This window comes from Enhydra lutris, unplaced genomic scaffold, assembly GCF_002288905.1.
Source record: "Enhydra lutris kenyoni isolate GAN:26980312 unplaced genomic scaffold, ASM228890v2 scaffoldscaffold20, whole genome shotgun sequence".
Classification (NCBI taxonomy): Eukaryota; Metazoa; Chordata; class Mammalia; order Carnivora; family Mustelidae; genus Enhydra; species Enhydra lutris.
The window spans coordinates 15,635,036-15,653,305 of NW_019154104.1; the positions used below are offsets into that span (position 1 = coordinate 15,635,036).

Consider the following 18,270-nt stretch of genomic DNA (forward strand, 5'->3'; position numbering starts at 1 on the left):
CACACTGCATTATATCCAAGCTCACTCTCTCTCTTCCTTGTGGATATGGCTGGAAGTGAAGAACTCCAAGATGGTAGACCAAGGTCATGAAAGAATCCTAGATGCCTGAATTACTTGAAGAGATCTGGCACTGGCACTGAATTTTGCCTGAAGGAGAAGTAAACCTGTCTTCCGTTGAGCCACTGAAATGTTGGGATTGTTTGTTACAGCTAATTACCCTAATTACCCTAGTTAGTTATTTAATTATCTTAACGGATATCAGATGTCATAAGGCTCAAAGTATATTTCTTCCTTTTATCAACTAGACCTATTCTTTCCCTCCTCCCCATCCTTCCTCTTTCTCTTCCGGTTCCCTGATCTCATACTCCAGTTAATGTTCATTTCTGAGGCAGAGAAAGAAACACGTGAGTACAATTCAGCCTGCACTTCCTGAACATCCTTCTTCAAGAACCAGAATGTTTGAATGGGATAAAGTAAAAATAATAGGCTGCAATTTTTCATTCAGAAGAGCCAGAATGTTTCTCAAGACTTTGGTTAAAATGTTGCATTATCACCAAAAACAATGCTTTGTGCCCACCCTCTGAGGGGGGTAAAAAACCAAAAAACAAAAAACAAAAAAAACCTACAGCGGTAAATGCTGGGAAACAAATGTCAGAGTTGGCAGCCACCTTCTGGGTCATGAACTTTGCTTTTATTTTCTGAAGCTGTCAGTAGTGGAGAAGTGCATTCTGGTTGTTCTAATGCTTTCTGTCCACCCCTGAGGATTATTTCCCCAAAACAACAAATTACCATTTCAATTCATTTTCAAGTTCTTTCCTTATCCAGGTGCCCTTTCCTCCTTTTCTGCATAAAGAGCAAATGCAAGGAAAGAAGAGAGGACCTACCCCAATTCAGAAACCACACCCTGCGCGACAATCAGCCCATGACCCTCACCCCAGCCCTTCATCTTGTCAACCCCCGTTCCCCCCAACTCCATAGTCAGAACACAAAATAATTCAAACAAAAAACAGCTCATAAAACAGTAAACAAAATAAAGTCAGTTTTTCTTTTCTTTAAGAACAAAATGAAACTTGAGGGAAAACTTACTGGAGTTACAGTTTATCCTGATACAGTCTAGATGGGGAAAAATAAATGAAAGATGAAATTGCATCCTTCAAGGTAACAGCTGCAGACATCCAAAAACAATCAGTCCACCCTTCCGGGGACAGACACACGCAAGAAGTGTGGCCATTTTATATATATATACGGTATGTACAAGTTTAAGGGTGGGTGTATATGTACAGTATATCATTTAGTAAAGTTGGATACATATATATATACACACACACACATATATATATACACATATGTATAGAGATATATACTGGTATACATATATATCCACAATAGACACCAAGTATGCCACTCCTTTTTTTTTTTTTTTTTTTTTTTTTTTCAAAAAACCTACTCATTTATATAAAGGATTTCACACCTGAACTTTGAAATATTACTTTTGTTTGACTTGGAAAATTATGCAAAAATTTCCCCACCAAATGCAGGTTATAGTCTATGTCCCCCTATAATGATTTTCTCCAAATTTGTCTTTAAAAGTAGCATCAACACAGTTTTTGTATTAGTATTCCAAAGATATATCACCAATCTGACACACTGTTTATTTTTTCAAAAAAATCTGTCCATGAAGTTTCTCAGTGCAGTATTTAACCCTTTCTCTTTTTCTGAAAACAAACTCCCTCCACCCTCTTCTTTGCTCAGGCCCCAGATGCCATAGAAATTTACGTAGGCAGACTTGCCATTATCCCTAGAGATAAGGAAAGGGTTAATACCACCTGGTCATTTCCTGTCATAAAATGGCCACTTGCAAACAGCTAACCGCACAAACACCCGTCCCAGATTTTAGAGAGGTGGAGTTGGGTGGTGGTTCAAAGGAGTTGTATGATGTTATCACGATGGACTGGGTTCTCTGCTATTGTTTCAAAGGCTCCCAGACCAACCCACTCATGAAGCCCATCTTCGTCTTCCTGCCTGAATGCTCAGACTAAATCAAGTGCCTACAGCATTCAAGGAGAAGGCGAGACAAGTTTATGGGGAGGAGGTCTTGGGCACCTTTGACATCCTACCTATCTCACTCTATAATTCTGCATCTTGAGGGAAGAAGATTCTTTTTTTTTAATTTTTTTATTTTTTAATGGGAAAGGGAGGCAAGAAAGGGTGGCTAATTTTCTAGTTCTGATAACCCCACAGGTTATCCTATGTCAGAGATCTGAGTACCTATCCTTTTATTAACATCTGTTTAAAGTCATGAACACTCAGCACAAAAGGTCTAGAGTAGAGTCAATGATTATTTGCAGGGGATTGGGTAGAATGGTTAAAAAAGATCTCAGATTAGTTGTTACAAATTTGCCCAGTTAAAACTAAATTTGATTTATCATGGTGGGAATTCAATAAGAACTTGTTTAAAGCTGGATACTAAAAAGTAGAAATAAGACAAGAAAAGGAAAAAAAAAGTTACAGGAAAAAAATTACAGTTAGAAACTGAGCTCTTCTGCCTAAGGCTAACCCAGTAGTTTTGGAGGACTTGTCAAGGATAAGGCCACCATTTGAATTTCCCAAAGTAAAACATTTTAAGGAAGCAAGTGAAAGAGGAACCAGTGGCAAAGGACAGGGCAGAATAAAATTATGGAAATCCAGACAGGAGAAATCTAGAACACCCAATCATTCTGAGGAAGGAGGCGGGACACTTATTTGTTCCCCAGAAGAACATCTCTTGAAAAAAATCTGGGTTTGGTTTCGTGCGGTTAGGTTTGTCATGTGTCGTCAACCGCAACAGAAAAGTGGGAGCAAACAGCCCTGGAGCAACTGGTACGATCACCAAACAGAGGAGGCCATGCCCCCAGTGAGGACTGGGAACAGGGGAGGGCAAGTAAGGGAGGAAGGGGTGGGGCTTCCGCTACCAGCAGCACCTGCCATCAGCCAAAGCTGGAGAAATGCCCCTTCCTGATGTATTCAGGAGACAGGGGAAACAGGTGTATGGCCATGCTTAAGAGAGAAGGGAAGAGGAAGAGTGGGCCTAAAGCAACAAATCTGAGAACCTTCAACAAGAGAGGGTTGTCTTCTTTTGTTTCTATGCTGTTGAGGATTTTACTTTTAGTTTTTATTTTATTTTTTTAAGGTTTTATTTATTTATTTGTTTGAGAGAGAGCACAAGGGTGGGGGAGGAGTGGAGGGAGAAGGAGAAGCATGCTTCCCACCGAACAGGGAGCCCAACACAGAGCTGGATTCCAGGACCCTGAGATCATGACCTGAGCAGAAGGTAGATGCCTCATGGATTGAGCCATCCAGGTGCCCTGAGGATTTTATTTTTAGACGAGGACCCAGTCTAGAGAAAGGTGCTGGATTCACTCAAATGGTTCCATGAATTGAAAGATGTCTCTCAACCAGTGTGAGGACTTGGAGCTTTCCAGAGGGTAGACAACTGATTAAGCCAAGAAGTGACAGATTATTTGGACACTTTACCTGAACAATAAGTAGATCAAGGGAAAAAAAATCCATCCCAGTGCCTTGCTCATAGGCTCTTAGATGGCAGTCTTGTTAATGAGGTTGTATCTTTCATGCAAAGTGAATCCAGGGAATTGGGCTGGGAAAGCAACTTCCTTTAGATCTACCTTGAGTAGCCACAGAAGTTGAATCTCTGCCTTACCCTCGGCAAGATACCCGTGGGGTGTCTGCTTGTCTGTATATGTCTGTGTTTTTCATCCTGTTTCATTTAGATGTTTTTTTGTTTTATTTTTGTAAATGAGAGATTATTATTTTCTAGATGGGTAAGCTTTGGGTGGAGAGCATGGAAGAGGTAGAAGTTTCTAGGACTGGTATGTGTTCAACAATGCACACTGTAAACAGTCGTCAGCAAGCCTGCATTGCCAGAGACAGAGCATCTGGAGAATTTGAATGCCACCGACCAAACTGCATGATACTCCCTACGGGCCTCCCCCATTGAAGAAGGCTTGCTGGCGTTCTGCTGAGGATTCCAAAGGGCCATGAGCAGATGCCGATGCTGACCGACTTTTCAGCTGTATGGCTTAATTCAAACTAGGCACTACGGAAAAAAGACTCCCTCTGGGCATGTTTAAAAAGTAACCATCATGAAAGCAGTTAGAAGTCATTAAGACTGCCACATCATTGAGCCACACAGGATTGACCCGTGGAGATAGCAGATAACCCATGTTGATTTAGCATTTTAGAAACCCAGGTTCTAGTCTCAGCTCCACCATGAACTTTTTATGTTAGCTTTGAAAAGTCCTACATTTCTTTCTTTGTCTCACATCTGTAAAAAAAAGCATAAAAACACTTCCCTGGCTTATCTTCCAAGATTACTGGCCAACTGAAATAAGATTTTTAAATCTTTCAATTTATTATAATCATAAAATGTTATTATTGTATTTTTAATCGTAAGGGATCAAAAGATTTCAAAAACGGGCTGTGTGTTGTAGGACCTTTCTGACACCAGCTCTTACCACACCTGGTTGTCTTCAGAGAGCAAGGCCCTTGGGAAAGCCTAGTCTTCTGGACATTTAGGAGATGGATACATTACATCAGAGAAATACATACTAGGCTTTACATCATGAGCGTATATGCATGACCAATTTGAAATAAACTGTATTATCATTTGTGCATAGGCTGGAAAGGAGACATAATTGAAATGGTGAACAAAATGATCACCTGAAATTAGTTCTTTTGGCCTAAGTGTGCATGCAAACCCTCCTTAGAGATGTTTTCTTCTCTAACGAAGGAAAGGGAAATACGAACTCATATTGGGAGAAAACATTCACACAGGGGTATATTTTGGTGAGGGAAGGGAAAGAGAACCTTTAAACAAAGCATGAACGTAAAGAGTTTTGTATACATAAGCACAGGGAATTTCAGTTCAGTTTTCCAGGTTAGGATTGAAAGTAATTTAAATAAATTCAAACCAGTCATTCTAGTGAACCATACTCTTCAGGGAAAAAAAGAAGTCACTATTGCTTCTGAAAAGTGCAGGGCTCTCCAACTGCATCGTGCCCAAGATATCTCAGCTTTGGAGGAGCTAGACTGAGTATATGCTAGAAGGAATGAAGAGGCAAATGTAGTCTTTTTGAGAGGTACTTCTCCCAGATTTGGGGCAAATAGAAAAAAATGTTTCTAGGAATACACATGGGAATTCTTACTAACCACATGTGTGTGTATGTGTGTATGTGCGTGTGTGTGTGTGTATGTGTGTGTGTAAGAGAGAGAATCTGTCCATCTCCTTCCTCATCCCTTTTTATCTTCCCCCACTTGTATCTCCTTCTGAGATATGAGACCTACCACCATCGGCTTTCTCATTTTATAAAACAACGTCTAAGAAGGAAAATCTATTTTCTGTTTAGCGACAGTATACATTTCCCCGGGACCCCATGGGGCTAATCATGCTTATCTATGTGCTTCTCTCTTACTCTGAAATAGACGTAGAGTTAAAAATTGTCTTCATCTTTGTCTGTGAACTATTTAGGATGTTATATTCATTTTGTTGTTTATTTGTTTTTATTAAATTTTTAAATTTCTCCTGCTCTTTTTGAGGGAACTAAACGATCAGCTACTGGTTGTTGGTTTTAGGTTATACACACTGTCTGGTTGGTTTGTGGGAGGTGGGGAGGACGGTGCAAGGGTGGGGAAGGCGGGAGGGACGGGGGTATGCCAGCCCCTGCAGGCTGCTCAGTACGCTCTGTTCTCAAGGCTGTTTGCTATGCGGGCCGCAGGCTTTGGGCCTTTGAAGGGTTGAATACCATCTTTTGATTTACCATGGCTGATGGTGGGAAGGACTGAAAACTCAAGAACACAAAGATCCAGCAAAAAGAAAAACAAAACTCGAAATAACCAAACACACACATACACACACCAAAGAAAAACCAACAGACACACTGACAACAGAAATCAAATGAGGTTGGACAAGAAAAAGGGCAGAGTGTTGTAAAAGCTACAAATCGGAAGAAAAAAAAAAGACATAAGTGAAACCACTGCTCAAAACAGTCCTCTGCGTCCTAGAGATTTCCAGGATCATAGTGTAGGCATTTTCCAAGTGCGACCAGTCGACCTGACAGCAGGTAAGACTGGTGTGGATTCCAAACTCCACCTTCCCACTAGGCCAGCTAAGGTTTAATGTGGTCTTGTATCTGGTACAGTTGTCCATCATGTCTTCCCCATGCCTCTGACAAGCCATTCCACCAGAATCTTTATAAAGGGGCTCTGTACCCAAACATACACTATATACCCCCTAAAATCCCTGGCTTAGGAAGCTTGGACTCAGCCATACCACTCATCCTATTGACACAGGGCACTGACTTTCTACCAAGTAGAAGTGAGGTTGGTTTCTTTCCTTCCAGAAATCAAGAGGTTCCCATCCTTCAAAGAAGATCAGTTAGAAATCAGTCAAGGTCAGCAGCAGGAGCAAATGTGATGCCACCAGGAGGGGAGTTTCCAAAGTATCTATTACAGGTAATTATAGCAGAAGAACAGATCTTCTCCCAATAAAGCTGCGAATTTGAAATTGTCATAATTTTTCAGTACCAAGGACAGAGGAACAGGTGAGTGACAGTGCGACATGGCAATCTGGATAAAAGGGGATGCTAGATGACGGGGAAGAATGTCAGGAAGGAAGAAGGGGATCATATCAGGAACCACATTCTCCTTCCACATGTCAGAGACTCTATAAACTTACAGAATTATTTCTCCAATAGGACAACAGTAACAATCTGACTCGTCCTCCCCGCTAGGAGAAAGCATAAGGCAATAGCAGTGCCCCCAGAATTCCCCGTTTGTGGAGAAAGAAACAATGCACCTTTCATCCTCCTCACAAAGCTTAGTTCTCTCCAACCCCAATATCCCATTTTGCCTCCATTTGTTGTCTTATCTCTGCCCTGAGCTTTGACTGTTTTGAGTGGTGACCAAGGAGTTGGACTGAATGGCAATGTGATTGATCAAAAGATGGACCAAAGTAGCGTGTTTTACACAAAGCTAAACGGTTTCAAAAAACCAGGAAAGGAAACTTAAAAAATAAATAATCTAGGAAAAAAAAAAAAAAACCAAAACCAAAAACAAAATCAAAAACAAAAAACCACCACTGTCAGAAACCAGAAATTGACATCAAAACCTCATGCAGAAACAAGAAGGTGTTTGTTGCCGTTGGGTTTTATCCTTGGTCTATTAAACAAGAGGTGAGCAGCTAACTTTTAAGAAACAAACAAAGAGTTCAATCAAACCAATGAAAATCAGAAAAGAAAGGGAGGACAAGCCCAAACAAAGTGGCGGAGGGTACTTCATACGATACCTAAGTTAACCATGAGCTTGACACGCCCCCCATCCAGCTCCAAACGCAGGGTGTCCGCAGAGTCCCTGGAGGTAGTAGCCACCAGCAGCCCATAAGCTCGCTGGGACATGAAGCGGAAGGAGACATCTTCTGCCTCGGTGTGCATGACCATGGGCATGATGATCTTCATGTACATGCTGCCATCGTAGCTCAGGATAGATGCCTCTGCAAAGAAGAACGGAAGAGATTGTCAGGATGAAGGATATCAGAGGTTCCCTTGACTTCCAGGGTGAGGACGGTAGGGTAGAGACGGCATGAAATTTGTAGCCAGGTGATTCATGTTGGATAGTGCCACCAGTGCCACCACTTTCAAGCTATGGGACCTTGGGAAGACCACTGAAATTCTGAGGGCCTATTTCCTTGTTTGCCTTTACAAGGCATACAATGGCACAGGTCCCTGCCCCACCATCCTCATAGACTTATCAAGTGTGCCAAATGAAATAACGGATGTGAAGATGTTTCATAAACATGAAAGTACTCCCCACAAATAGTAATTATTTCATTCCATGTGCCATAGACAAAACAAAAAATGCATGAAACAAAACTTAGCCTCCTGAAAGTATTTCATGAAGAACAGGAGGAAAGCAGGAATCTAGAACCACCACAGCAGACATTTGTCAGAACTTCTAGAAGGAGGAAAGAGCAGCAGCCTGGCCTGGTCCCCACACAGCCCTAAGTGACCAGGCACTGTATGAGTTTGTTTGAGTCATTCAAAGAGGATCTACAGAAACAGAGCTAGAACCACCAACACAAAAAGATGATACCCCAGTAATTCTGCTTTTATTCAAATAGTGCTTCTCTGAGGAAGGAAGAAACTTGCTTTTGTTTGATGCCTTCTCTAGCCCAATCACTTTGGCCAGGAGTGCCCCCACGCCACCCCATTGTGTTAACTCACTTCGTGCTACAATGTGGATCTACTATTCCTACTTCAAACAGAAAACCAAGGCTCCTGGAGGCAGGTGTTGATGTCTCGAAGTCAGACATCCTGGATTTTAAGCCAGTATGTCCAGTACAAAGCTAAGGACTGTTTACACCACCATGCTGCTCAAAATGTGATTATGTTCAATTGTTCAATTAGCAAATAATTTTAGAGAACACAGGAAGAGAAAATCACTTAAATGCCTATGACACCAACCTGCCACGGGGCTCCGTATCTGGCCCCGAGTAGGCCCTCATCAAATATTTGCTGTTGCCAAATAGTCACTACCTACCTACATGTACTATGGAGGGTTTAAAAGTGAAACAGAAAAGGTCCTTGCTCTGAAGGGGGACATGGCATGGGCAAGTAACCATACTAGAATATAAAAATGGTTAAATGAGGGGGTAGGAAAAGAATAAATGAAACAAGATGGGATTGGGAGGGAGACAAATCATAAGAGACTCTTAATCTAACAAACTGAGGGTTGCCAGGGGGCGGGGGGTCGGGAGAAGGTGGTTGGGTTATGGACACTGGGGAGGGTATATGCTATGGTGAGTGCTATGAAGTGTGTACACCTGGCGATTCACAGACCTGTACCCTTGGGGCTAATAATACACTATATGTTTATAAAAAAATTAAAAATTTAAAAGAAAATGGTTAAATGACCCAGGAAATATATACATCAGTAAAGCCAGGGGCACTCAGAGGAGAGAGAGTGCGGCAAGTGAGTAGAGAAGTGGGGGTAGAGTTCAAGATGCTCTTAGTTTGAAATGAAAGAGGTGATGGTATCAGATTCGTCAAGAAAAGGAATATTCAGACAAAAACAAGCTATTCAGTTTAACAGAAGCACTAAGCATAATTTGATAAGTACTTAAACAACAGTTTTTGAGATTACAATAAAATCAATGGACTTGGGTAGATACTGGGACGTAAGTGAATGGTTTTAGATCGAGCCATACCATGAAGCATTCATTTCTGATATTGTGCACCAGGCACTCTTTTTGGTGTTGTGCCTATAACAGTGCACAAAAGAGACAAACATTTTCTGCTCTCATGTATGAAAGAAATCAGAATGGGAAGACCAGGCCAACCACATGGAAGGTATTCAAGATAGTCTATGTCATCATCATATCACCGCCCTATTTACACAACACACAAAAGGTCATGAAAAGCCAATATAAATACACCTGCTCATTCCTGAGAAGCAACCATCACCTGGGTAATACCCAAGACATGATCATTGCCATACATTACCATCTGCAAACTCTAAAAAGATCACAAATAAAGGTGTAACAGTTGCAGACACTATCACAATAAAAGACATATTATGAAGATGTATTCTTAGATGGGAAACATAATCTCAATTTAACACATGCTCCAGATGTGAAAGAAACTATCTCCTGGAAGAACAGAGTCAAAGAAGATTAAAAATGAGAGCTAAAATTTATTGAGCACTTCCTGTTTGCCTAGTGCTTTCTAGAACTTTACATGCATTAAGACATTGGATGCTTACAAGAACACCACAAAGAAGACAGTATCAGTATTAGATTTTGTAGGATACCAGGTCACACAGCTAACAAGTGGTAGAGCTGGGAGTTGGACACTGACAGGCTGATTCTTGTGGCTATATCCTTAACCATTCTGCCAAATTGTCAGAGGGCTACGCCAGGAGAAACCCATGTTTCTAAGCACTCTCATGGTAGAGTGTGGTGTTCATGTGTGTGCGTGACACATACATGTTACTATTTAAAACGATACATTATTTACGAACATAGAAAATTATATGAATATAGATAATACATTTCTAAATATGTTATATTTATATGTTATATGAATATCCATAATGCTTTATGTTGGCATAATTATGAACACTATCATTATTACTATGTACCTTCTACTACACACACCCACACATATGCACACTCCTTTTTAAAAGAGATTATTCAGTGAGCCATGAAATGGTTGTTAGGATGTATTCAACTTAAATACAATCCAAAAGTAATGGTCACTTTTATCCCTCTGGATATGTCTAGTGCCAGAGCACATGTATAAATAAATGCATCTTTAGGTCAATATTGGTAGTATCAGAGAATAAGTTTCATATGAGTATGTAGTTAAACAGCTAGTGGTACAAAAAAGTGTGCATCTCGATGTGTACCTTTGCGAGCATTTCCATGAGTATGTTCTATGATCAACCTAGTATTTTTTAAGGGGAGTGTGATGAAGCAGAAAATTTAATATAAGAATCAGCTGAAAAAAATTCATTCCAGGATTCTTATTAATTTACTTAAAAAATTTCAAACATAAGGAGCACCATGAATAGAGTAATACTTTGAGGGAGAAAATGAATCTGAATAAGGAAAGTTATAGAATCTGAAACCTGTTGGACTTGAAAGATCGTATCACGGGATGCCCGCATAATGGTACTCACACAGTTCCCCTATTTTGTTCCTCTTTCCTTATTTAATATCTCCTTTCATCTTAAATGAATATTTCCTAGCATACTAATTCCATTCCTTTAATGATTCTTTACTATATTTTTTAGCTACTTTCTTAGTGGTTGCTCTAGGTCTTATAATATACATCTTATCAAAATATACTTCATATTTATACTCACTCAATTCCTGTAAGATACAGAAACTTTATTTATATAGCTCTCATCCCTTCCTCCTTATTTTGTTATTCTTATCCACATTATGTCTATAAATGTTACAAACTCAACAATACTGTGTTATAATGATTGCTTTTTTATTTTTTTTTTTAATTTTTTTTTAAGATTTTATTTATTTATTTGTCAGAGAGAGAGAGAGAGATCACAAGTAGGCCGAGAGGCAGGCAGAGGCAGAGGGAGAAGCAGGTTCCCTGCTGAGCAAGGAGGCCGATGCGGTACTCGATCCCAGGATGCTGGGATCATGACCTGAGCTGAAGGCAGCCGCTTAACCAACTGAGCCACCCAGGCGTCCCATGATTGCTTTTTTAAAACATATGTCTTCTGGGGGCACCTGGGTGGCCCAGTTGGTTTAAGCATCCAACCCCTGATTTCAGCTCAGGTCATGATCTCAGGATCGTGAAGTTCAGTCCAGTCTGCCTGAGATTCTCTTTCTCCCTCTTCTCCTCCCACTCTCTCTCTCTCTCAAAAATAAATGAATTAATTAAGTCTTCAAAGAAAAAATTTTAAAAAACATGTCTTGTTAAGAAGAAAAGAGAAGGAGAGCTCAAATATATTTGAGTTTGTTTGTTTTTTTTAAGTTTATTATTTACCATTTCTGTCTCTCTTCATTTCTTCTTGCAGATTCAAGATACCATCTGGTGTCATTTCCTTTCTCCAATATAGCTTCATTCATTTGTGGTTTATTGTCAAATATATCACAATTCTATATTCTTATAGGCCCAACAATAGAATTTTATAGATATTGTTTTATGCAATTGTGCTTTAAATCAGCTAAGAAAAAAAGAAAAAGAAATGGGTAATTATGTTGTCTGTTATCATTACCTACATAATTACCTTTACTGGAGCACTTTGTTTTTTCACATAGATTCAAATTACTGTCTGCTGTCACTTCCTTTCAGCATGAAGGATAAAAGCAGTGAGTAGTTCTTATAACTACTAGGCAGGTATCCTAGCCATGAACTCTGTTTGAGTTTACCTGGGAATGTCTTTATTTGACCCTGACTTTTAAAAGACAGCACTGTCAGATGGAGGGATCATGGCTGACACTCCTTGTGTTCCAGCACATGGAATGCAGTCTTGCTGCCGCTGGCCTCCACTGTTCTGAAGAGACATCAACTGTTAATCTCACGGCAGCACCCCAGTACGTGACAAGTCATTTTCCTCTTGCTGCTTTCAAGATTTCTTCTTTATCTTTGGCTTCCAACAGTTTTATTTAAATGGGTCTGGATGTATATCTCTTTGAATTTATCCTATTTAGAGTTCATTCAGCTTCTTTGCTGTGTAGATTCATGTTTTTCATTAAATTGGGGAATTTTCAGTCATTAATGCTTTGAATATTTTTTCTGCCCCCTTCTGTCTCCTTTCTTCCCAGTACTCCCATCTTACATATGTTAGACACTTAACAGTGCCTCACATTTCTCTGTCACTCTGTTTATTTACCTTTATTCATTTTCTTTCTTCTATTCAGACTGTAAATAATCTCTTTTGATCTATCTTCCAGTTTGCCAATTCTTCTGTTGACTCAAATCTATTCTTGAGTTGCTCTAGTGAATTTTTTGTTTGGATTCCTGCACTTTGAACTCTCAATTTATGTATTATGTATATAATATCTCCAAATAGAAATTTTGAAGTTGAAAATAATATAATATATATAATTTGTATCTCTTTATTAATACTCACTCTTTAATGATTATCTTACTTTCCTTTTCTTTAAGTGTAGTTTCCTTAATCCTCTTAATATAGTTAACCTAATAGTTTCCGTGGAGTCTGTCTGCTAAGTCCAACATCTGGAACCCCTCAAAGGCAATTTCCATTCCCAGCACATATTCCTGCATGGGGATCACACGTTCCCATTTCTATGCATGTTTCACAATTTTGTGTTGAAAACTGGACATTTTTGGTAATAGATTGTAGCAAGTCTGGGTACTGCTCCTGACTCCTCCACCTACCACCACCAGAACTAGTTCTTGTTGTCTGTTCATTTGTTTATTTGTTTAATGCCTTGGCTGAATGAATTTCATGTTTCACACTTTCCAGGCAGTGTGACAGCTCTAATTTCCCTGCTCAGATATTTCCCAGTTTTTATGTTTTAGTCTGCCTTCCTATGTGTTGTCCCTAGGTCAGTATAAGTCAGTTATTTGTTAAACACTATACTTAAGTCTCTATAGTCAATTTTTATCCTTTCTCTGTTAGATGTGTGTGAATTGGAGACTTCTTCTGCAGTTCAGAGAGTGTAAGATTTTGCCTCATGTTCAGATAGAGACTAGTACTTAGAAATTGCCCCTTCTGCCAAATTAGTTATGTGACTGCACTGTTTTGGCTCTCACATTTTTCTCCCTTCCATCTATAATCTCCCTTTCCTTTCACTCAGTTAATTTGTTTTAAAATTTTCCTTTAAATTCTTATAGCGCTAAGATTTCTTAAGTTATTCTATACTGCAAATGAGCTACAGAATATAGCTCATGGGAAATTCTTCTGTCCTTTATTTGCTTCTAGATCAAATTCTTAGAATTTTCTAAGCTACATCGCGCCCTTTATTTTTATTTTACTTTATTTCTTCTGCTGTTTTGTATTTGCACGTCATGTCACTGACTTTCCTGCTCATACTCAGGTGACTCTGTCCAGAGTTTCTAACTGTTCAGACAAAGGTTCAGGGACTTGACTTCCAGATCCATCTACATTTGAAAGGTTTCATATTTTTAGCTCTACACACTTATTTTTTTTGTAGCTTCAGAGATGATAAAATATGGGAACGAAATGAGGGGGAAAATGAAGAACTCAGGCAAGACCTTCTGTTAGCTGCCAAGGCTATGTTTCTCATTTCTGAAGCTTTGTTAAGTGCCTGGAGCAGAAGTGACCCCACCTGGTTACAGAGTGTGTCCCAAGGCAATGGAGAGGAATGCATTAGGACTACTGATCCATTTAGCCCTCGTGACTTAGCTTTTTATTCTCAGACCCACTGTCTGTTTCTGTTACATGTGCCGCCCCCCGCCCCCACCACTGCCATTTCCACTACTCTTCACTCAAAAGTAGGACCAGATAAGAACATCTACTCAGTCTATTTCTTTTCTCTCTATAAAGGTATTAGGAGAAATTTCAATACTTTTATCAACTAGACAGTACCATACCTAAGGAGCAAAGGCAGGGTTGGCAGCCTCATGCTGCTTAACCATTCCTCTTGCCTTTGCTTTCAGATTATTTATCTTTCTCCTACCTTTTGAGATCTAGTACACTGAGTTCTACTTCTTTCCTTACTTGAGACTAATGATTATTTAACTGGCATATTCTTTTTTGTTTAACTTGAAAGAGGGTATTTCTGGCAGGCAACTTTTCCTTACCATCTTCCTACTGATATTTTCATGGCCAACCCTGTACGAAAAGTACCATTAAATGATCACTCCCCTCATCCTCTTCTCTTTTTTTACCTTCAAGGCATCCTCTTGCTCATTCATCCATCTATTGACCTTATACACTCCTTAAGTGTGTTTTATTCTGACAAAACCTCCCAAATACACAGATTGCTTCCTCTGCACCCAAACTAGGTTGATCTTAAACAGTGTGCAAATTTATACAGGAATGCCTGCCAGGTTCTAATTTTGTAATTTGCAGCAGCAGGAACAACATAAATCTCTAGCTTCAAGCAGACCCAACAGTAGCCAACAGTTCTGGGGAATCAACAAAATTAATGTAGGGCAATATCCTCCCTCTTGCGGACAAGGCTGAAAAGAACTAGTCTTTCACATTCTCAAAATGCTGCCAATAGGGGGCGCCTGGGTGGCTCAGTGGGTTAAGCTTCTGCCTTCGGCTCAGGTCATGATCCCAGAATCCTGGGATAGAGCCCCATATCGGGCTCTCTGCTCAGCAGGGAGTCTGTTTCCCCCTCTCTCTGTCTCTTCCTGCCTCTCTGCCTACTTGTGATCTCTGTCTGTCAAATAAATAAATAAAAAATCTTTAAAAAAAATGCTGCCAATACATAAGGCATATAGGCTTCTCTTACCCCAAACAAGTAGAGCACTATAAAGCTATGACAAAAATTTTGATACACATTTTTCACTTTAAGAAATGCAGGTATGGGGGCGCCTGGGTGGCTCAGTGGGTTAAAGCCTCTGCCTTTGGCTCAGGTCATGATCCCAGGGTCCTGGGATCAAGCCCCACGTTGTGCTCTCTGCTCAGCATGGAGCCTGCTTCCTCCTCTCTCTCGGCCTGCTTCTCTGCCTACTTGTGATCTCTGTCTCTCAAATAAATAAATAAAATCTTAAAAAAAAAAGAAAGAAAATGTTTATTTAGCCAAAGAATTCATTCAGCTTTTCTTAAATAGCAAATTTTTCTACTGAATTCCTAATATAACTTAATTTATAAAAATTAAACATAACACAATTCATCAGGATAAATCTAGTCACTGCTTGCAAAAATATTTTCTCATTCATTAAATGATTAATATTTAATATGTGCCAAATACTGTGCTGAAATGGGGGTGGGTGTAATATGGCTTCTGTCTTTAATAAGCTTATGATAAGTTGGAATTATAGACACAAACACGTAAATTATTATACTAAAGAATGAACAAAGTGCTGCGGAAACTCAGCTTAGGTGTCTATGTGTTTGTCTAGAGTTTTTAGGGAGGTGGGGTATAACTTGTTTCAAGAATGAGACAGAATGAACAACAAAGTGGGGGATGGGAAGGCCTTCCAGCTGAGGGAACAGCATATGTACAGGGGCAAAGTTGACAAGGGCATAGAATAAAATCATATATTACAGCATCTGATAAATGCTTATGGGGAGTTCAATGTGCCTAATGTAGAACAAGATTTCTCAAGTGGGACAATACTGGCACTTTGAACCAGATAACCTCAAGTTGTGGGAGGGGTCTCATTCACTGTAAGATGTTCAGAAGTAGCCTTGATGGCCACCAAGTGAAGATGCCATTAGCATTCCCTCCAGTCATGACAACCAAAAATGTCTCCAGACATTGCCAAATGCCTCTTGGGATATAAAAATCAACCCACCTGGGAACCACTATAGTGGTTTCATATGGGCTCAAGCATTTGGATTGAAGTGGTAAAGTTAAAACTAAAGAGATATGGAGAGGGTCCACTATAAGAGACTGAATAATCACAATTAAGAAGTTTTGATATTAGTCAACATAGAAGGGTTTTAGGCAGGAAGGAACATGATAACTTACTTTTCAAGCTAACTCTGATGGTAGAAGAAAGACAGAATAGTGTGGTGAGAGACCAAATGCAATCTTAACCAATTTTCTTCCAGAAAGCTCTATCTTTTAAACACGTTATGAAATTTCAAAATATAATATTGGTAAAGGGCAGTGGTATGTTTCTGAGAATTATACTCTGAGTCCATTCAAGAAAGCTCTATTGTACCCTCCTACACTTTTGGTGGGAATGCAAGCTGGTGCAGCCAATCTGGGAAACAGTATGGAGGATCCTCAAAAAGTTGAAAATAGAGCTACTCTACGACCCAGCAATTGCACTACTGGGTATTTACTGTAAAGATACAGATGTAGTGATCCGAAGGGGCACATGCACCTGACTGTTTATAGCAGCAATGTTCATAGTAGCCAAACTATGGAAAGAGCCTAGATGTCCATCAACAGATGAATGGATAAAGAAAATGTGGTGTGCATGCATATATATGTGTGTGTATATATATATACACACACACACACAAAGAAATACTATGCAGCCATCAAAAAAAAAAAAACTACAAGATCCTGCCATTTGCAACAATGTGGATGGAACTAGAGGGTATTTTGCTAAGTGAAATAAGTCAATCAGAGAAAGATAGTATCAAATGATATCTCTGATATGAGGAATTTGAGAGGCAGGGTGGGGGTCATGGGGAGTAAGGAGGACAAAATGAAACAAGATGGGACCAGGGAGGGAGAAAAACCACAAGAGACTCAATCTCAGGAAACAAACTGAGGGTTGCTTGGGGGTGGGCTGGGAGGGATAGGGTGGCTGGGTGATGGACATTGGGGAGGGTTTGAGCTACGGTAAGTGCTGTGAATTGTGTAAGCCTGATGATTCACAGACCTGTACCCCTGAAGTAAATAACACATTATGTGTTAATAAAAGAAAGAAAGAAAGAAAAAAAACCTTTGTTGTGCGAACTCTAATTACAATATACGCTAGCCTCTCTATTCAGAATCATTGTTCAGTGTGCTGTCACTGTGAGTGTGCAAGCTTGGAGTTAGAAGACTGGGGTAAAATCCTAGATCTTCACGTTATCTAACTGTGAAACATTTGGGGGCCTCCATTTCCCCACTTATAACATGTAATAATAAAACTGAATCAGTCAGGATGCTAATAGCAAAGAGTCCACTCAAATTGTGCCATATTATGAAAATTTAATGAAGGCAAATATTTACAGAAGTATAGGTAAGGCACAGTAATCTCCCTGATGTCTAGAGATGGTCCATTGCTTTCATGTGAGGATACTGTCACATCAGAAGTAGCACTGATCATTAGAAAAAGCCTAGAGGGGCGCCTGGGTGGCTCAGTGGGTTAAAGCCGCTGCCTTCGGCTCAGGTCATGATCCCAGGGTCCTGGGATCGAGCCCCGCATCGGGCTCTTTGCTCAGCAGGGTGCCTGCTTCCCTTCCTCTCTCTCTCTGCCTGCCTCTCTGCCTACTTGTGATCTCTGTCTGTCAAATAAATAAATAAAATCTTAAAAATTAAAAAAAAAAAGAAAAAGCCTAGCTATCAGGAGATCCATATTCTACTCTCAGTTCCACTTCCTATGGGCATGCAATCTTGGGAAAGCCACACGTTTTCTGTCCTACCCTTTCCCTTGTGTAAATCTTGAATAATATTTTAAAAATCATATAAGAAAATATGTTTGAGAGAGCACTGCAAACTGTAAAGTGGAATGTAATTATAAAGTGATAATTACAGCACTTTGTAGCCATCTTCATTATAAAGTCTACTTTGATTAAATAGAGAAATAAAGCAGCCATTCTGCTTTCTTCTGTTCTCAAATTTCCTACCCAAGGAGTCTACTTTTTTTTATTTTTAATTTAAATTTTATTATTTTTTTAAACATATATTTTTATCCCCAGGGGTACAGGTCTGTGAATCGCCAGGTTTACACATTTCACAGCACTCACCATAGCACATACCCTCCCCAATGTCCATAACCCCACCCCCCCTCCCCCTCCCCCCACCAACCCTCAGTTTGTTTTGTGAGATTAAGAGTCACTTATGGTTTGTCTCCCTTCCAATCCCATCTTGCTTCATTTACTCTTCTCCTACCCCTTAACCCCCCATGTTGCATCTTCTCTCCCTCA

General features: G+C 39.8%; 1 protein-coding gene across 2 annotated transcripts in view; it reads right to left on the reverse strand.

Annotated features, from left to right (window-relative positions):
* LOC111148522 (neurexin-3-beta) overlaps positions 1-18,270 on the reverse strand; it is a 1,534,880-nt gene that overhangs the window by 983,462 nt on the left and 533,148 nt on the right. For both annotated transcript variants that reach the window (XM_022505142.1, XM_022505141.1), the window contains 2 exons: positions 7,340-7,543; positions 1,087-1,113 (listed from right to left, as the gene is read on the reverse strand). In XM_022505142.1, coding sequence (XP_022360850.1) covers positions 1,087-1,113; positions 7,340-7,543 — 231 coding nt within the window. The remainder of the gene's footprint in view (positions 1-1,086; positions 1,114-7,339; positions 7,544-18,270) is intronic.